The following is a 22410-nucleotide window of genomic DNA, read 5'->3' as shown; positions in this document are numbered from 1 at the left end:
GTGCTTTCATTTTTATAAATTCTGCATATTATTATATGCTTATTTATTTAAATTTATGTGCATAATAGCACTATTTTTCACTGGATTGGATAATGTCTCTATTTTTCACTATAACTCTATGAGAGAAGAGCCATGTGTGTTTGGTTTATTTCTCTATCCCTACAATTTAGTACACTAGCTGGTAAACAGTTGCTGACTAATAACTGTTTTTCTTAAAAAAACAATATAGAAGTAGTTCATATAAATCCTTATATTGCTCTCCACTACTGTGTTCCTTACATTGCTGGTATGACTTGACTTAGACTTTTTATTTGTTTTGTTTTTAACAGTAGACAGTTTATGATTGAATTGAACTCCTGCCTTTTGGAGTGGAGAAAATGTTGGTCACCCAACGGCGTGTTAGACAAATCAGTGTAAGGAACATGGATTTAGAATAAAGTTAATCTATGTGAAACATCAAGTCAAGTCTTATGGAAATCTATAACCCTTCTTATTTATTATATGTTATATGTGCTTTTTGTAATGTTATCACTTGCTTCACTTTCTTGTCAAATGCTGTAAAATTACATCATAATATTAGGACAGTACAAAGGAAACAAACAAGTTTAATATAGGAGAGAGAAATGAAGCTAACACATTTGCCACATTGAGCTAAAAGAAAGATTAAAACATCAAAATGAAAATAGCATCATTGGTTAGGAATGTTCTCGGATGCAAATAACATAACATTTAACTAGAGTTTGTTAAGTCTATAGGAGTTTGTTGTTGTTGTTGTTGTTGTTGTTATTATTATTATTTTCCCTACTTTTTTTTAACTACCATCTTCCCGAGTTATATTTCATTTTACACTTGATGTTATGGTTGCATGCTTGACATAGGATCAGGGAGTATGTTTATACTTAAAGAAGAGAGGAATAGGACAAAACACACTTTCGTTGCTAAGCTATATTGTATTATCCGCGAAGAGAAAGGTCTTAGTGTTAATCCTTTTGTTTTTCTTTAACCAGACATGGGTTGTATGCCCAACCTTAGGTCAGTCAAGAGCCAAAGGGAAGAGATTATCTTGACATATTTAGACAAGTTCTGTTTCATCACCTAGACTGTAGTAAGGTCCCAGTCAAACAGTATACACTGGATATCTGAACAAACTCAATTTTTATTATTAGGGAAGAACTTGAGGGTGAATTTCAGAGAGACAATATGAGGAAGAAGAAACCAACTCTCTTAATTGTTCTATTTTAGCAGTCATAGCCATTCACTTTTCTTTCTTAGTTATTTTTATCTTTGATGTATTAATATTAGAGTTTCCCCAGGGCTCAGTCTTTGGTATTTTTCTCTTCTTGATTTGGTGGTCTTATCCCACCTAAATGTTAAGGTTTCTGAAACGTATACACACAAACCAGACCTCACTCTTGAATTCTAGGCTTTTTTATTTTCAATTGCATATTCAACATTTTCATTTAGAGATCTGTGGCAGATTTTAATACCCCAAGTAATTGCACCAATATCTGATATTTCACATGTTCTTCTTACAATGCGACATTGACTCTTTTCCAAATGGAGAAGTGGAATACCTTTCATATGAGGTCTGACAATTATGTTCACAAACTCATCCTAGAAAAAGTGCTACATACCTCATTGCTGAATATCACTATGGTTGCCTTTGAAGTATTCCCGTTTGGAAGCTATGCACTGATGCCAGTGCCTAGTCCACCCTTCAAAGTAGTTTTGGAACTCTTTCTGGAAAGGCCATCGAGCTGTCGTTGTATTACCCTGATGTCCTGAATGTCATCAAAATGTCTTCTTTCAATATTTCCTTTATCTTCAGGTAAAGAAAGAAGTAATTGGTGGCCAGATCATGTGAGTAGGGAGGGTGTTCCAATGAAGTTATTTGTTTACTGTCTAAAAACTCCCTCACAGACAGTGGCGTGTGAGCTGGTGCATTGTCGTGATGCAAGAGCCATGAATTGTTGGTGAAAAGTTTAGGTCGTCTAACTTTTTCACGTAGCCTTTTCAGTACTTCCAAATATAATAGTAAACTTGGTTAACTGTCTAGTTGGTACAAATTCATAATGAATAATCTGTCTGATACCAAAAAAGGTTACCAATATCATTTTGACTCTTAATTTGGACTGACAGAACTTTTTCGGTCTTGGAGAATTGGCTGACTTCCATTGTTCACTGTGACGCTTTGTTTTAGGGTCATATTTAGGGTCACACCTATGTTTCATCACCAGTGATAACATGGCCCAAAACATCGTCTTGCCTCTCCAAAAAGTCTTGGCAAACTTTGAGTCTCCTTTGATTTTCATCAGTCCTCTTTTTTGTACACACCTTTTTCATGCCAAGATTTTCAGTTAAAATTTTCCTGTTTCACTATCGATGTTTACTTGGTTTGGTATGCTTCTCACAATCAGCCGACAATTTTGAGGCATAATTTAACAACTTTTTGCAATGTTTTCATCCGTTCTGCTCGTTACTGGCTGCCCTGACCTCTCTTCATCAGTGATGCATTCTCTCCCCTCAAAAGAACCTTAAATCCATTTGTACACTGCCATTTTCTTCATGGCATTATCCCCATAATCTTGGACTAACATGTCCCTGATTTCACTTCCACTTTTGCCAGGTTTAACAAGAAATTTAATGTTTGTTCATTGCTGTGATTCAAGCTCAGATATTCTCGTGATGACACTGAATAACACGTAATAACAGTAATGAAGGCCCCTCAGCAAGACACCGCCACACATTGACTGGAACACAGCCGAGAGACACTGATATACTAAGGTTATGAAACCTTACTGAGCTGTTTGTACAGTGTGGCCAATGTAAGTGCATGGTGGCAAGTTCGTGAACTTAATTGTCAGACGTCGTACACTTGAATTTGGTTGGGCCCATGACTATTATGGAAGTGATACTATGTGACTTCTAAGGCTATATCATAAAAGAAGATAAAACTTCTACCAGGTTCTCTTGGGATGCTCCTAGAAGTCAGCCACTCTGCTGTGAGTAAGCCACGCAGCCTTGCAGAGGCCACATGTACTTGTTCTAAACAGCAACACTTAGCTAAGCTTCGAGCTGATAACCAGCACCAACTGCTAGACATGTTGAGTGAGTGAGCCTTGAAATGATTCCAGTCCCCAGCCGTATGTCACCCTAGCCTTCTTGTCACCACAGTTGACTTGAAGAAGATATGAATTTATTCAGAGCTCTGATGAAATTGCAAATTCATAAGCAAATAAATTAGTGTTATTTTAAGCCTCTAAATTTGGAGTGGTTTGTTCTGGAGCAATAGGTAACTAGAAAGAGATCCATCAGAAATATTAACAGGTCCAAAACTGAACTGAATCTTTTTATTTTCTATAATTATGACTTCTCCATTGGCTAAGGTCAGTTCTGTTATTTCAGTTGCTTAGGCTAAAACACTTGGCATCATCTGTGGTGTCTTTTGTACATACCGCATAGCCAGTATACCAGGAATTGTGTTACATTTGGCTTCAAAATGCATTCATCTTCTGCCAACTTATTACCATTTTTATTGCTTCCACACTAGCCTGGGTTGTCTCTCTTGCCAACATTTCTGGATTATAGGGTAGCATCTTCTACCCTTATAGTTCTGCAGTCTGTTCTTCCTGTAGTGGCCTAATAATTATTTTGGAATGTAATTAGTTCAAAATTTACTAGTGGGTCTCTTTTCACTCTGTTTAAAAGCTCAACACAAACCTAGAGTGGTTATTATTTTCTGCATTTAACACATAAGGAAACTGAATAAGCAATTTTTACTATATTACTGTCTTCAAGTTGGTATGTGGGAGAGTTAGGTTTTGCTAAACTCCAAAGATTATGCTACATTATGTGTGTATGTACATGTGTTTTACATTTCACATATATACATATATAATGTTAAACATTACAGAAATTAATAATAAAAAATATCAAGCATATATGAAAACACTTTTAACAGTTTCAGGGTAAAATAATGAAAATTTAAAGGGTAGAACTATAAGTAGAGGCAGAATAAACAATAATGAGAAAAATATGGAGAAAAATTAGGAGAGAAGGTTTATAAAAACATTTTGAGTTGAGTCTGACTTACCCCTGTATAGCCTCTTGCCTACCACTGAGTGCCCATGGATGCATGCCAACACATCTTGAGATGGAGGAAGGTTGTAATTTTGTTTAATTCCAAGAGTAAGACACATGACTCAATTAAATATATCCATACACAACAGTAAACTTGAAAAAAATAAAATAAAATCCTTTTCCAATGTAGCAATATTTTAAAAATCTTTTAAAATTATAATTTATAACCAAGCAATAAATCCCTATAACCTCAATGGAAATAATTTGATCGATTGCTGGACTGCGAATAATTATTCTAGTGGTAGGACCAAGTATAATTTGAATGCTATAATATCCCATACATACACAGAAAATGGGTTTGTTTCTAATGAAGGATTTCTTTCCTTCATATATGTAGTAAGTCTGACACTTCATTTGTATTGTAGAGAACCATTGTGCCTGGACTATTATAGATTCATTTAGTTCAATTTAATAGTCCTTTTGCTGCTACTTGTCAATCTAGTAGTTAGTTTCCTTTTTCATTATTTTATTTTTTTTTAGCTTTAATTAGTTTCAGGTGTACAAAGCAATGTAATAGTTAGACATTTATACCCCTCACAAAGTGATAAGCCCCCCCAATCTACTACCCCTCTGACATTATATGTAGCTATTACACTTCCATTGACTATATTCCCTATGCTGTACTCCACATCCAATAAATATATAGTGTGTGTACACACACACACACACACACACACACACAGAGGGTGCCATAAAAATGTATGTACAGTTTAAGAAAGAAAAAAAAAACTGTATTAAAATTGCAATACTCAATATATACTGATAACAAAAGATGAATAGAAGTCATGTGTATACATTTTTTATTACATATATATATATATATATATATATATATATATATATATATGTATTTAATTACAGTTGACATTCAGTATTATCCAACTTCAGCTTCAGGTGTATTATGCAGTGGTCAAGCATCTACACAGTCAATGAAGTGGGCTCCCTAATAAGACAGGTGTCATCTGACACCCTACAAAATCTTTACATATTGATTATTTTTCCCCAAACTGTATTTCATGCCCCCATGACTATATTGTGACTACTAATTTGTACTTTCTGATCCCTTTACCTTCTCCCCCACCCCCAGCTCTTTTTTCTTTTCTTATTGAAACCTAGTGTACACCCTGAAGTTGTTATTCCAAATTGTCTTTTCCTTAAGTATTTTTTATATCTGTACAGCCATCTTAGCATATAACTATACGTACCACTCCCTGTGATGATTAAGAACATCAGGCAAAGGAACCCACATATAATTCACTTTTTGTCAGTTTATTCAATGAACATTTGGTGAATACTAATACTATGTCAGTACATCTTCTTTTCCTCCTCATCCTTTCACTCAGTACCTTTTGACAAAACAGGAGTACTTACTATGTGAAAGACACTGGTGGGCACTGTGGAGTATGAATAAGTAGAAACAAGATATTGCTGTTGTTCACAATGAGTTTTCTATTTAAACTTCCAGTTTAAAAAAAAGTACAAAATTTCAGTTAAAGAATAGTATCGTCTTTTAAAGTAAAACTCACTTTCAGGCATAAAAAGACTAGATCAGTATAACTTAAGCTTAAATATCATATCTAAATCTCATGGTAAAGTACTAATTTCCATAAGACCATTATACAATTATATTGAATTTTAAGGGAAAAGAGATAGGATATAATTAGAGTAGGATGTAAAAGTGAGGGTAGCAGCAGCAATGGATGTGATTAATAAAGGCTTCGTGGAGGGGACTTGAAGAAGAAATGTTTCTGAGATGGCATAAGAAATGTTTCTGAGATGGCATATGAAGAAGAAATAGAATAATAATAATAATAAAAAAAAAATGCCAAGCAAAGGCCATTGACAAGAGTATAAGTACACGACATGCATGTAGGGAAGAGTAGGTAATGTAGCTGGAAGATAACATGGGGCCATAAAATAGGCAATAAGGTCTGCCATATTTTAAAGACATCCCCATGATGAAACCTTCTCCAGTTTACCAAGTGAAATCTAAACCAGTCTTGGACATTCTCTCCTAAGCCTACCTCCTTGCCCCAAATAACCCACTTAAGCAGAGATCAGAAGTGTGATGAGAGTTTATTGACATTGTAATATGCTTTAAATTAGGAAATTCTTTGCATTTTTTCCCCTTAAATCATCCTAGGGAGGGTGTTATGGAGTATGTGTATGTATGTGTGTGAGGGGTTCTTTCTCTTCCCTCAAGACAAGTAATGGAGAAAACTAGAAGCAAATAGGTAAGTGGAAGACTAAAATAAATAGGAAAGCACAGCACAAGGGAAAAAAGGAAAAAAAAAGTGTTACTCTCTCACTGCAACTCTTTAGGCCAGAAGCAGTCAGGTCGAAATTGGAGAGCAGGAAGAACATTTTAAAATAAATATTAGATTTAAGTTTAGATTTAGAAAATTAATCTTAATAATATTATTCTGTTCTTTTAACTAAAATTGTCTTGGAAGTCATGGGTTTCTCCTGAGATAGCAAATTCTGAAGAGATATTGAGTAGAGCGTAAATGGAATCAGGAACTGGATAAATACAAAGTCACTTCCTACTTATTCCAGCAGAATCCAACACTGCAATAAAGCATAGTAGTGGAAGAGATTATCCAGGTGAGAGTACAGAAAAAAGAAGTCAAGGGCAAAAATCAAGAATAAGTTGATTAAGAGAAAAAAAATCAACAATAAGAGACAGAGAGAGCCATTTCAAGTGTTCAGAAAATTTACTGTATACTAGAAGTCAAGGGAAGGTAGTTTTAGGAAGAAGAATGGGTCAACAATAAAGATATTAGGAAGGATAAAAGCTGAGAACAGAACATGCAATTGATGATTAGGATGCTACTGTTTTTATCAATTTCAGGAGATATGGGCAGAAGCCAAATATAAAGAATTAATAAATGAAAGATAGAACGTGGAGCTAGTATATTTAGATTACAGTGACAGAAACTTGGGGAAGGGAGGGAAAGAGGGAAAAATAGAAGGTATGTTGAGGAGATAGTAGGGTATCGAGGAAGTTTTTCTTAATATGAGATTCAGGGGGTACTGCACACATTCATATGCAGAGGGGAAGAAACTGGCATAGAGGAAGAGGGAGAAAATGCACATAAAGAGGAGACAAATTCCAGGAAGTGTAGGAGGAAAATTTCCAGTAAGAAGCAATAGGATGGAACAGGAATAATACCCGGCAGAAAGCAGCTAGACAAGATTTGCATCTTATGCATATTTTTCAGAATAGAGACCCGAACCCAGTGTTTCTTCACTGAACTTTTGAAACAGGTTTTCAGCTTTTGTTCTTTCAAAAAATTTCTAAAAGTGTTCATAGCCAAATTCAACATTTTTTTTTCCATTTTTACTCCATTTGCCTACTTGACATTTTTTCCATTGATTACCACTCAATAATTTATTTTCTCTGTTAACTTCTCTAACTCTGAGTTTTCTTCTCTCTGACCTCCTTCATACATTTCCCCTAAGCATTTTATATTTCCTCTGAACATCTTTCTTCTTATTTAAGGTTCTAATTTCCATTCTCTCTCTTGCTATATTTATCTTTTAAACTTATTTTCATGTTTTATTTATTTATTTTTTAATCATTGCATTGCATTTCTTTCCTAACCATGGCATCTCTTTTTATGTTATCATAGTTCTTTTGTCCTGACAAGATTGAAAGAGTTTCCGTAGTTTGTCATCACCATCATCTATTTCCATCTGTCACTAAATCCTGTCATATTTTCTCTCCAGATGTCTCTTTAGATTTTAAAATTCTCTCCACTGTAACTATAAGCTCAGCACTGAATCAGCTGGATGATCTCAGTATATATTTTTGATTTCTTAATTATTTGTCCCTGAAACAAGATTTGCATTTCATCCCACAAAACAAGAAATCTTTGACATATGTAGCAATATCTTAACTATTATTTACCTTTATACCCTCACTGTTTCTTAAAAAAAAAAAACATTTCTTAAGGGTTAAATAAGTCATATGAATAGATATATTTTTAGGACTCATAGTTAAGAATTGATGCACCTTTAAAAATATTAAGTTTATTTTTAGAAAATGTTTATTGCTGTTTAGAAATATTAGTGATATGTTTTTCCCTTTAGATTGTCCACATGTCTACTGACTTGATTTTGGTTGGAGTAAAAAGTCTTTAAAATGGTCAGTCTATATGTTATTCAAACATTGATTCCCCAGTAATATTACATAGATATTTAATTGTCATAATTCATATCATAGGAATAAGGTGACTATTTCAATATTCTGTTTAAAGTTAAAACATGGCAGGTGGTATTGCCAAGGGAAAAGGTGAACCATATGGAGTAAATTAACTCAATCCAAGATATAGACAGATGTGCCTTGAAAAGTGGACATGAATCCTATTTTGAACAATGGAAACTTGAAGTCTTTTAAAAATGTAGTCAAATGGAAAAGAGAAAAGGTGTATGAACTTAGTTCAGTTTGAAACATTAGTTTCTTTCCTCCATTGACTTTTGGAGGAATATGGGTACTGATACATAATATTAAGATCCAATTATGGTCAAGTAACTTGGGAATACCACAATTATGCTCCAGATTATAGCTACCTCTCTCTCTCCATGTTTTTGAGTGAGGTATATAAACAAACTATAAAGACAAATAAGAAAATTGTCACACTGTTTTTCATTAGGAATTTTCTCAAAAATTCTGCAGGCACCCTTCTTTAAAAGCTAGTTAGGTCCTACTCATCTAGTCTTTTCCAATATGCCCCATCCTTATTCCTTAACCTCTTATCCCATCCTAATTCTGTAGGCACCCTTCTTTAGAAGTTATTTAGGTCCTACTCATCTAGCTTTTCCAATATGCCCCATCCTTATTCCTTAACCTCTTATCCCATCCTAATTCTGTAGGCACCCTTCTTTAGAAGTTATTTAGGTCCTACTCATCTAGCTTTTCCAATATGCCCCATCCTTATTCCTTAACCTCTATACATGAATCTTCAATCCTATCTCTCCTTCTAAAACCTGGGAAGAGGATTAGAAGTGATCAAGCTGCCATGGGCTACTCTATAATTGTAGCTGTGTGGCTGGTGGAAGAGAAAGTTCGGAAAGGTCATGCACCTCCCACTGCGAGAGACATCTCTTGGCCCAGACCGCCAAAGCCATATTGAATGAAAACCAGATATAGCCACACACAAATGTAAGACCTTTTCTTAAGTTCTCAAGAGATCTGACCAATAAAGAGACAGTAAAAGGGTAAAACAGAAGTTTGAAAGATTTCTCTCTTTATTTGCCTTTAGGAATTTATTTCAATTCCAGTTTTTTTCAATGTAGAATATCAGGGATACGTTGGATAAAACTGATATACAACATATGTTGAAGATCATGAAACGTATTAAAATTTTCTGTATCATATTTGAAAAATTCTACATAAGCTTAGGAGCTCTAGGAGTGAGACTCTAAGAATCTAGGTGCTAAATATTTCATAGGAAAATTCATAAATTATAGGGAAACAAAATATTATATGTTGAAGTTACCCAAAAAATGAATAAAAGATGCACCATTCATTCAATAAAACCATTATAAATATGTAAATACCAAACTAATATCATATATGTACATGCACATGTTTGTATTAAAATGAGAGCATGGGCAATGAGGCAGGGCACAGATACATAAAAGATAAAGAATTAAGTATAATATAGGGTGCTATCCCTATGTGCTATGGGATTACGGGTGCCAAATACATTTTTCTTTGTGAAGAATTTTCTTCTGTACTTCTCCAGTGTTGGCTGAGCAACACTATTATATGTGTGTGTGTGTGTGTGTGTGTGTGTATGTATGTATATATATATATATATATATATATATATATATATATATATATTTATATAATACTTGTTATATATATACAAGTAATATATATATTATATTATATATTATATATTATATATTATAATTGTTTTATATATTTACTCAATATTGCAAAGTAGTGAATCAAGAAGGAATCTAATGTAAAAATTAAAAAGAAACATGCATAGAATGGGATCTGTAAAACAAACAATAGCTTGAAAATATTTTTTAAGCAGAAACGGCAAGAGAGAACAACTCAGATCACTTGTATCTTTATTTCGGCCCAAAAGAAACGTTCATTTCCGAAGTTGTTTATAGGAATGACAACTTCTGTCACCACGGCACTTCAACATTTTGTGTTGAAGCCCCTACTTTCACGACTTATAGAGACTTATGACTCACAAGTTAAACCATGTCTGTTAGCATTGTTCTCAGGTGATTACTTACCCATTTACCTCTGCCATTAACAGTGTGCTTCAGGAGGGTCACTAAGACCAGTTTATTTTATATCATCAGCACCGAGAACATAATAGATACCTAATATTTGTTGAATGAATGCATGATTGCAGTGAAATAATATATTTGGGAATCATCCACCGAAGTACTGACAAAAATAAATTTGAATAGTAGTGTTTAGGTTATACTGTCTTTATTCTCTCTTCCTTTTAGCAGAGTGTTCTGCTATTTGTAGTGGAGTTCTTTTTATATTATAAGAGCCTCTGTGCAATAGTAGCACATCCAGTACTTGGAAAGTGATTTGGGATTGGCATGCAATACTTTCTCAAAACAAAATTGCACGTAAATGAAGAAAAATGAAATGCGATGAAGCCCTCACAGGAATGGAGAAGTTTCTACATTATACCATATGTCTCATAGGAGATGAAGGATTCCACTCATGTATTGTGAAACATATTCAAACTTTTACAATATTATTTTGCTTGTGCCCTGACAATGGAGACACTAACATGTTGGTCTACAAGGAATTCAGTTAGTATGAGTTTTAAGTGATTCCAGTGAAATTGCTAAGACATTGAAAATCACCAGCAGTTTTTGTCAAATAAAAGCTCATGCTCACATAAGTCTAGCTGCTTTTGCTAATGTGCAGGGTTTTTCTTTTTTGTTGTGGTTGTTTTATTTTCTACAGCTCTAGTAAGTAACACATTGTTGACCCCAGTTTGGCAGAGAACACAATGACATTCTTGGTTCTGTTCTCCGCGAAGGCAACTGTGTATATTATAATAGAATACTCCATGATCTTCATCTTTGTGTCAGCGTGGACATTTTCAGTGATCTGAGGTTTCCTTTAACATATCTGATAAAGTATCTAAATCATGCTCTCTTAGAGAAGGCATAAGTATAGGAAGAAATGACACTGTTTATTGTAAAAATTGCAACACAGATCTGTGCTCCCAGGAAACAGTTTAGCAAACAAATGAGAGAACCTTAAATTTAAAGAAAACAGTTGATTCAAATTAGTTGTTTTACACTGTTGTTCATATACCTAAAACATAAGAAGTACCTTTAACACTATTTCTTTTTTAACAATTTAGACGTATTCATTCTTCTTTTTCTTCCTTACACTTCTTTACCATTCCCCACTAAAGTAGGACCTGGAGGTTTGTTTCTATAATATGTAGCTCTCTCTCTCTCTCTCTCTCTCTCTCTCTTGAAATTATCCAAGGACACTTAATAATGCCTTGAATGTATATTTTTCAGCTTGAATCTAGCTAATTATAACAGAAAAAAATTGTTTTCCTTTATAACTGTATCTGTGTGTGAACTAACATCAGTATAATATGCTACATCTTTGGGGACTCTACTGCTACCAAATTCAGTCTTTTACCTGTTATCCAAATGTCAGTAATTAATTGTAAATTAACTCATGGTATGTATTCATCACACATTTTCTGCCAAGAACTTCTGTATCTAATTAAGACAAATGGGATATTTGTCTTACGATGTTTTCTGCTAGTATTTCTATGATTTCTGATAGCATTCCTGTAATCCTGCAAACTGCTTTTGAATGTCCCTTTTTACATTTTGAATTTTAAATTCAGCAACTGCAAGCCTCTGTAAAAAAGGGAATTTTCAGTTTGGGACAAATTATTATCCAGAGAAACTTCAATTATACAATACAGCATTTGACAACTCTGAAAATTTTTGTGTCTAGAATAAAGTTGGGAAATATTTTCAGGGCTGGATTTATCAAGCTAACACTCTAAAGGCAATTTTCTTGACTATGTCATACGATCTAACAAATGTTTTCTACATCAAAATTTGAACTAAAATGGGGAAAACATCAATACGTAATACTGTCACTGAATGTTAATTTCCATGGAGTCTCAAAAACCAGAGACAAAGATTTGCGTTTCTTTCCATTGCTATAGATCATACTTAAATATGAAGAATCCATGTTCATTAAAAATATCTTAAGTACATTTATGTAAATTACTGTCTTGAATTATTTATAAATTTCTCCCTGCAGTTTTATATGCTTAGAGAGTGTTCTTTCTCTAAATTTGCTTTATAATCCCTGAAGGTTCTCAAAGTGCTAATTCTATTCAATTCTTTACTTTCAATTTCATTCTATGGAGCAAATAAATTATACTTTGCCTGACATAAAAGGTTGCTTAATTTTGATAGGTGTGCAGTCTTTTAGTTTTCTTAAGTCGATAAATTAGCGATAAAAGTGATTTTTGCAGTCAGATTTTTCTTCATGCATTATATAGTTTATCAAATTGCTACTGAAATTTTGTGTAAAATCTGTATTCAGGATGGTTTTGTTTTGAATCATTTGTATCCCTAATTTTATTGCCATTTATCCAGGTGTACTGTGTGAAAATATTTTAAATTTAAAATGCATAGGGATTACTTTGAAAAAAAAAGAGAGACTTGTTCTCAATACTAAGAGCTTTTTCATGTTTTCTGCTTATAGCTGCTGAGATCTTTGTTACATACTCCTTATACCTATGGAAAAGTAGCATTTTATATGATTATTATACTTTTGTATTATATTTACATTTGGTGCCATAACATATCATAGAGATGACAATATAGGCCTGGGATAGTAAAACCTGAGTGTGGTTCCTGGCTTGGACCCTTCTCAGCTGTGTGACTATGGATCATTAACTTCCTGAGAAACAATTTTTAAAGCTCTGAGACTAAGGGCTAACTATGCTAAATGGCTGATTCAGTCCACTCACTCAAAATAATATTTCCAATACTCATTTACATCATTTGAAAGCTGATTACTATTAGATAAAAGACAGTATTCACATTCCCATTCATATGCAAACTTTGGAGTATATCAAAGTAGAATGCAAGAATTGGATTGAATAAGTAATCACATGTCTATCCTGGCTCCCAGAATGCCTCCTTCACAGTGTAACCCCCTGCCATTTTAACACAGTGACTGACTAGTCATTTTAAGAGCATTATTAGTGCTAAAATTTGTCTTTAGAAAGTTAAGTGGAGCAACAAAATTAACCTCCTAGTTTAATAGTTATATTACTTTTAATATTTTTAATATGAGAGTATCCTTTAAAGTTTTTAAAAATGTTTAATACAACTATAGATATTTTCATGACTGCTTCATCGTAGATCTAACCAATAAAATATCAGTTGGATTCCTTGCTACAAAGTTATCTCTTTCTGGTTTATAGACCTTGTAAATATGAATAAAACTTTTCAGGATTAATACACTTGGGATTCTAGCTATAGCTCTTTTTTGTCTGGTTGTAAAAGTCCAACAAGTTTATTTTTAACAGAATTTTCAGGGGGGGAAATCAACTTTTAAAATAAATCAAAACAATATGCATAAAAGTAATACATATATTTTCATATAGTTTAAATATCTTTTTTATGGATAAACAATAACGCCATTGAGTGGATATAAGATACGGATACTGGTCTTTGATTTTTCTTTATGCAATCTCACCTTTTCTTCTTACATACGCTTAATCTCATACACACACACCCACACATATATATTCAAACATACACAGAATATATATCCATGTTTGCCTGAATCACCAATTGCTATATTTTTTCTCAACTTTAGTTATTGCTGTTATCTAACAGTTAAATAAAAACTTCAATTGACATAACTTCAAAAAGTGAATCTTATTTATGTAAAAACATCTATTTCTGTATTGTAATATACATATTATAATTGTTGAATGAATAAGTGAAATAAAACGTGGATTATATACGTTCTGTTTTTTTTTTTTTTTTTTTGGCATGTTGATTTATTTCATCATGCTCTTGATTTCTTTTCTATATTTTATTTTCCTCCACATTCCTTCCATATTACACTTTATATTACAAAACTGCTAAAATAGAAATGTCGACTTTTGTATGAATCCATGTTTTAAGATGGCATCACAGGGTAATTTATAAAATTAAAATTTGAATAGTTACATTTAGCAGCCTAAGTGGACAGAATTGTAAGTTGTGATGCATTCATGTATACATTCATAAGTTAAATATTTACCTGCCAGTAATTTTTATTTTTAGACTTTTCTAATTACCTAGTGTTTTGTTATAGTAATAGTAATAATGAATGAACAAGATAAATGATCACTGTCCTTGTTGAGCTTACAGTCTAGTGGGGGCAAAAATATTAATAAAAATAACATTTTAAAGAAACACAAGTGTAAATTTGCCACTCTAATGCACGTTATGAAGGAGAGTACATTACACAATAATCAGAGAGAACGCTGAAGGTTTCTTGAAGGAAATGATGTTTGAGATATGAAACACAGGAGTAAACTAGGCAAGCGGGTTGCAAGACAGCATTTCAGGCAGGGAGCAGCACGTACTAGAGGCATTTGCTAGGATTTGAATCCATCCTGGTAAATTCTATGAATGGTTAAATATTGTTTTACAATACAAAAAAATATATTTTTTATGAACAAACACATGTATATTAATTTTAGAACGTATTAATTTTTTTCTGTTAGTATGAATGTTACTGCTATTATTATTATTAATGTACTTTTTTGTGTTTATCTGTGGATTATTATAAATCAACAATTTAATTTCAGCTACTTATTCTGGACTGAATGGGGACAGATGCCCTGCATTGGAAAGGCTCGCTTAGATGGCTCAGAGAAGGTTGTCCTCGTAAGCATGGGGATTGCATGGCCGAATGGCATATCCATTGACTATGAGGTCTGTTGGATTTATTTTCATAAATATTTAAAGTACTTTAACTGCCACCTTGATTTAGTCCACTTTTAGTGTTCTCTTATTTCCTTAATTAAGCACATAATCAAAAACAGCTTATCATACTACTTTTCAATTGATCTTTAGGAAAATAAATTGTACTGGTGTGATGCACGGACAGACAAAATAGAAAGAATTGACCTTGAGACTGGCGGGAATCGGGAAGTGGTACTGTCAGGGAGCAATGTGGATATGTTCTCAGTTGCAGTCTTTGGGGCTTACATCTACTGGTCTGACAGGTAATTTATTTTTTCATAAGTATTTGAGTCTCAAAATGTTACAGTGCCAGTTGGCTTCACCCTTATAGGATTACCTGTTCCATAGCAAGGTCACGAAAAGGATCTCACAAACCCATGTAATGTCCACGGGAAAGGCAGTCACTCTTTATTCCAAGCTCAACCGATTCAATGTCCCAGACTAAAGTTGGTGTCTTTCCCTTCTGCTGGGCCATCTGTTATCTTCAGCTTCAATAACAGGCTTGCTTTGAATGAATTAAAGAGGCTCTATCATGTATGTTGTCTTCTTGGCAGAGCACATGCCAATGGGTCCATCAGAAGGGGCCACAAGAATGATGCCACGGATACCATAACCATGAGAATGGGCCTTGGAGTCAACCTGAAGGAGGTTAAAATCTTTAACCGAGTAAGAGAGAAAGGTCAGCATTCCTGTGTAATTAATATGTTGTATGACATTTCTTTCTCTTATTTTTTAAAATACTTATCAGACTTAGGTTAGGGATTAATTCCTACATGAGTCCAAAACCTCAAAACCCTTTGTGTGTGTGTGTGCATCTAATGTCCTACAAAATTCATATTGTAGCCTAATGAATTGAATATATATATGGTAGTTCATATATATACATATTTTTACCTAGGACAGTGCATGTATATGGATGGGTTATATGCCTGGCATGTCTTCTAAGTATAGGTTTGGGCTAAGGAATGCAGAAAAACTTGATAAATACACATAGTCAATAAAAAGTCAAAAACTCAATTAGTACATGAAATAGTAAAAAGAAGCAAAAATGTTTGTTTTTGATTATATGTTAATATATAAAGTGATTATGGCTCCAGAAGGTTGCTGTTAGTATGAAATATGTTGAAGTCGTTACCTCCTTAAAATGTGTGTTTTGAAACTGATATGACAGTGATTTGAATATTAAAAAATATATCTCCACTGAAATAATGTCAATTTTATGTTCATTAAAATAAATTGTATTTAATTTTCTTGACATCAAAGGAAGATCTATTTTCAGTGATGATGATAGATTCACAGAGGAGAAATCTAGTTATTTATTTATTTGTTTCAGGTGTACAGAACAATGTAATAGTTAGGCATTTATCATTTATATCCCTCACACAGTGATAACCCCCTCCCCCCATCTACTAACCCTCTGACATCGCATACAGCCATTACATTTCCACTGTCTCTATTCCTACTGCTGTACTCCACTTCTTGTAAATATATATATATATATATATATATATATATATATATATATATATATATATATATTTATTGTAGTGACATTCATTGTTGTTCAGCTTCAGCTTCAGGTGTACAGTACAGTGATCAGGCATCTACATCATCCCTGAAGTTGTCTCCCTAATGAGACAAGTGTCCATCGGATACCCTACAAAACCTTTACAACATCATTGATTACATTCCCCAAATTGACTTTCATATCCTCGTGGCAATCTTGTGGTTACCAACTGTGCTTTCTAATCCTCTCACCTTTCCCCTTATTCCACTCCCCATACCCATCTAGCAACCCTCAGTTTTTCCCACAGAGGAGAAATCTTAATAGCATATTACATCACTCAAAACTGGAGTTAAAAACTTATACCCAATATATTTAGGATGCTAGTCCCATTGGAGCCATCAGTTATTTTGATACATTATGTACTTAATAGATATAGAGTTTAAAGCAGTACATGTTTTTTAGTGAATTCAGTTCATGTTTTGAGTGAATCTGTTACTTATGCCAAAGATTACAATACATATAACTATTATAATCTTAGTATGAAGCATCAAAAAAGAGTTATATATTTAGCTGATTTTTATAATGCTTTTATTTGGATAGTGAGGAAAGCAGAAGAATGTGATCTTTGAAATAACAAATCCAAGGTTTTAAACCTCTGTGATTAAAAAAAAATCAGTACTTTATAGTGTTTGAATTTTTACTGATTGGTCTAAAAATTAAAAATAAAAACAGAATATCCAACATTAAAATTTGGTATTTCTATAAGGAAAAAGTAAGCTGAAAAATTAAAAAGGTAATGCGTGTGTGTGTGTGTGTGTGTGCGCGCGTGTGTGTGTTTGTGTGTTATTTATTAATTTTTTTCATCCTCAGGGACTAATGTTTGTGCCAAGGACAATGGTAGATGTCAGCAACTGTGTCTTTATAGAGGAAAGTCCCGGAGAACTTGTTCTTGTGCCCATGGATATTTGGCAGAGGATGGAGTTACTTGCCTAAGACATGAAGGTTATTTGCTTTATTCAGGGAGAACAATATTAAAAAGCATACATCTTTCTGATGAAACCAATTTAAATTCACCAATAAGGCCATATGAGAATCCACATTATTTCAAGAATGTCATAGCCTTGGCTTTTGACTATAATCAAAGAAGAAGAGGAACCAACCGAATCTTTTACAGTGATGCACACTTTGGAAATATACAGCTTATTAAAGATAACTGGGAAGACAGACAAGTGATTGTTGAAAGTAAGTACAACAATTTATTTTTAAATGGTTTGATGGAAATGGATATCATTGGGATTAGTAGAGAAATTAGAGTTGTGATTCCATGTAGCAATTACATTTTCCTAGAGTTTATATTCAAGAACGAATTCAACTAAATCATCCAGCCTCCCAAAAGTCAGAGAAGCAACTGCTAGGTATATTATAATTATTACTTTCTAATCATTGAACTTTCAACATATTTCTTCATAGTGTTTCTTATAAATAAATATATTAAAATTCATGGGAAATAATTTTTCAGTGCAAAAATTTCTTTTATTTTTTTCCTGTGGGTGAAATTATATCTTTAAGAATATCTGCCTAAATATATTCAGTGAATTGTATTTTCTCAAACAAATATCAAAGGTTGTTTTTTTTTTTTTTTTTGCTTGTGTGTGTGTGTATGCATATAGAGTCTCAATGAAAAATGTTATTAAAGGAATAATAATATTATTTTTAAATATTTTAAATATTTACTTGAGCATAATATTCTATGGATTATCCACATAATTTAGAGAAACCTCTTTACTGTTACCCAAGTTATGCAACTACTATCTTCATATTCCTCATAAACATCTTTTTATTATCCGTGATTTCTATATAGTTCCTACTTTTCCAATTTCACTATACTGAGGTCAATAGTTTTATTAATTTTTAAATTGCAAAATACTATACAAACTTATCATAAAATGTCCAAGTTATATGGATTTAAAAATGAAAATTCTGACACAAATTCTATTCACTTACTCATAATTGATGGCTGTAATGCCTCCAGAATTTTCTTTATGTATGTGTGTGTGTACCGTATATAATTACAAAAATAGAATTATCCTATATGCATTATTCAGCTACTTTTTTTATACTAACAATTTATCTTGAAAAGCTTTCATTTTGATTCATAAGACTCTGTCTGATTCTTTTGAAATCCTGTTCCTAATTCTATACTAAGGATAAACTAATTTATTTAACCATTTTCTTATTGATAAACATTTATGTGGTTTCTGATGTCTCATCTTTACCTTCAATATCACAATGAACATTTGCACATATAAATACATTTATTTACACATGTATTTTTTAGCATAGAATTCTAGACATAGAATTGAAAAGTCGATGATTTAGTTTTCAGTTACAGTAGGTGTCATTATTTTATATTCCTTTCAGGTGTACATCATAGTGGTTAGACATTTATATAATTTATGAAGTGATCCCTTCTATTAGTCTGGTACCCATCTGGTGCTATACATAGTTGTTGTAATATTATTGACCATATTTTCTATGCTGTACTTTACATCCTATGACTATATTGTAACTACCAATTTGTATTTCTTAATCCCTTCATCTTTTTCACCCATTTCCCCAACCCCCTTCACTCTGGCAACCATCAGTCTGTTCTCTATATCAATGAGTCTTTTTTTTTCTTCTTCTTCTTTTTTTAATGTTCTTTAAATTCCACACACAAGTGAGATCATATGGTAATTGTCTTTCTCAGTTTGACTTATTTCACTTACCATAGTACCCTCTAGGTACATCCTTGTCACATTGTAAGATTTAATTCTTTATAACAGCCAAGTAATATCCATTGTATAAGGGTACCACCTCTTTTTTAACCAGTCATCTATCGATGGGCACTTAGTTTGCTTCTGTATCTTAGCTATTGTAAATAGTGCTGCAGTGAACATGGGGGTGGATATATATGTCTGAGTTTTAGTGTAGTGGATTTCTTCGTATGAATACCCAGTAGTGGAATTGTTAGGTTGTATAGTGGTTCTATTTTTAATTTTTTGAGGAATCTCCACACTGCCTTCCATAGTGGCTGCACCAATCTCATTCCCACCAACAGTGTATGAGGGTTCCTTTTTCTCCACAGCCTCTCCAACACTTGCTATTAGTTGTCTTGTTGATGATAGCCATTCTGGGAGGTATGAAGTGATATGTCATTGCTGTTTAAATTTGCATTTCTCTGATGCTTAGTGATATTGAACATTTTTTCATATATGTGTTGGCCATCTGTATACCTCTTTGGAGAAATGTTTATTCAGGTCTTCAGCCCATTTTTTAATTGGATTGTTTTTTTGGTGTTGAGTTGTATGAGTTCTTCATAAATTTTGGATATTAGCCCCTTATCAGATATGTCATGGTGAATATATTCTCCCATTCAGTAGGCTGTCTTTTCATTTTGTTGGTGGTTTACTTTGCCATTCAGAAACTTCTTAGTTTGATGTAGTCCTAGTTGTTCATATTTTCTTTTGTTTCCTTTTCCCAAGGAGATGTATCAGGAAAAATGAGTGTTTATTGTTTATAGCTGATCAACTTTCTTTCCAAAAGACCATGTTAATTATTGTTATTATCAACTGTCTATAAAACAGGCTATATTTCCACACTTTTGCCAACAATGATTTTATATTTTTTCTTATGACTATCTAGTAGAAAAAACAATCAACTTATATTAATATACATTTACCTGATAACTAGTGAGATACAGCATCTACTTGTCTGTTTACTCACATAAAAATTGATATTTTAGATCAAACGTCATATTGTACATTGTCATCCTATCCTATACCCGCTGTTAGTTTTTCTTTTAGTGTTTAATATCCTTCACAATCCTCTTTGCTATTCAAATCTTGATCAGCCTTTCCAAATGAGTTTTACCATATACTTTACAAATATACATTCTTGTTTCTTTCTTCTCCAGGTGAGGATACTTATTGATAATTTTATACCAATTTATATATTCCAACATATTTCATTTTGGCTTTTCTATGTGTGGTGTGCGTGTGTGTGTGTGTGTGCATAAATGCAACTATAACTGTACTGATCATAGAATTCAGACATATTTGAGGTTTGTTGATTCTTAGTGTATTTCTCTGTGAAGTTTACAGTATAATGCACTTTGGTCCTCCACTTTCCTAGACTTACACAATTCAGTTGGAAATGCTCATATTATATCCATAGCATATTAGTTAACTTATTCATTAATTTTCTGTGCTCCAAATTTTTGGTCAGGCACCCTGGAAGTAAAGGTGCATATAGGTTCATAGACTTTAGAGGCCACGGTTTAAGAATACAACTACAAATAATAAACGTTGAATTTTGATAGAATCCACAAGATACCAAAGGCCTACATTATAAACACAATCTGCCTGGGGAAGGGTAGAGAATTCCACAGACCTGAGTTGTGAAAATTGAAAGGATCAATAGGTGCCTGCCTTTTGAGTGGGCCAGGAAGAGGAAGAGAACAGAAGGTCTGATAGTCCCAGACCCGTGGCTCTCAAGTATGGTTCCCTGGGGATCCCAAATAGATGTTCAAAGAGTCTAAAACATCAAACAATTTTCATAATAATACTAGATATTCACCTTTTTTCCCTCTATGTTGACATTAGCACTGATGGTACACACAAGTATGATGGCTAAATTTCTGGTACCTTAGCGCTAATCAAAACAGTGACACCAAACTGTACTAGTAGTCATTTTATTTTTCAGTCACTTAATCATAGGGAAAAAAAAAAAAAAAGAGCCATTTTCACTTAAGAACATCTTTGAAGAAAGAATGAAACTATTTAATTTTATTATTTCTGTGTCCTTCAGTACACATCCTCCTAATATTCTGATGAAATGCACAAAAGGCACTTCTGTGACATTCTAAGTACAATGGTTACCTGAAGGAACCATGTATGTCTGTGATTATTTGGATCCATGCTTCTTTTAAGAAACACCATTTTTTTACTTAAAAGGATGAGGAGCAGACAAATTGTAGTTACTCAAACCTAGGTGTATGGCAGACATATTCTAAAAAATGAATACAATGAGTCTGTCACTGCAAGGGAAAAGATTGATAGTATTTGTTACAAATAATAAAAATCAAGCTTTGAAGTAAAAATTTAAATTTTGTAAAACCACTTACAACACAGTAGGCTCGATATCTTCCCAATATTTAAAAGCTATTCTGATGACATGGGTGGTGATATTACTAACGTGATTGTGGGTGTATTGCACAATGCAATGTGTCAATATTTGAAAGATATGCATAACTTGGGAAGGAGATATTTTCCAAATGACATGACAAAAATCATACATGGGGAAATGTTCCATTCAAAGTGCAAAATAGATCAATGAATTTTAAAGTAATAGAATATGAAAAGTTCATTATTGTGGTTTCTAATACCACACTGACGCGTGTCTTTATGTATAAATGTTTTCAGATTTTTTGGGTAGATACCCAGGAGAGGGATTGCTGGGTCATATGGTAATTCTATTCGTAATTTTTGGAGGAACCTCCACACTGCCTTCCATAATGGCTGTACCAGTCTGTATTCCCACCAGCAGTGTATGAGGGTTCCTTTTTCTCCACAGCCTCTCCAACACTTGTTACTATTTGTCTTGTGGATGATAGCCGTTCTGACTGGGGTGAGGTGATATCTCATTGTGATTTTTATTTGCATTTCTCTGATGATTAGTGAGGTCGAGCATTTTTTCATATGTCT

At 33.2% G+C, this 22410-nt stretch overlaps 1 protein-coding gene across 5 annotated transcripts in view; it reads left to right on the top strand.

Annotated features, from left to right (window-relative positions):
* Window positions 1–22410, top strand: part of LRP1B (LDL receptor related protein 1B) — a 1798389-nt gene that overhangs the window by 1344107 nt on the left and 431872 nt on the right. For all 5 annotated transcript variants that reach the window (XR_012497488.1, XM_074335786.1, XM_074335783.1 and 2 more), the window contains 4 exons: window positions 15003–15129; window positions 15271–15422; window positions 15714–15838; window positions 17537–17908. Coding sequence is in view for 4 of the 5 variants with exons in the window: in XM_074335786.1 (XP_074191887.1) it covers window positions 15003–15129; window positions 15271–15422; window positions 15714–15838; window positions 17537–17908 (776 nt within the window). In the remaining variant the exon portion in view is untranslated. The remainder of the gene's footprint in view (window positions 1–15002; window positions 15130–15270; window positions 15423–15713; window positions 15839–17536; window positions 17909–22410) is intronic.

This window comes from Rhinolophus sinicus, linkage group LG01 (genome assembly GCF_036562045.2).
Source record: "Rhinolophus sinicus isolate RSC01 linkage group LG01, ASM3656204v1, whole genome shotgun sequence".
In the NCBI taxonomy this organism is placed as follows: Eukaryota; Metazoa; Chordata; class Mammalia; order Chiroptera; family Rhinolophidae; genus Rhinolophus; species Rhinolophus sinicus.
This window is presented reverse-complemented; position numbering and strand designations above follow the sequence as displayed.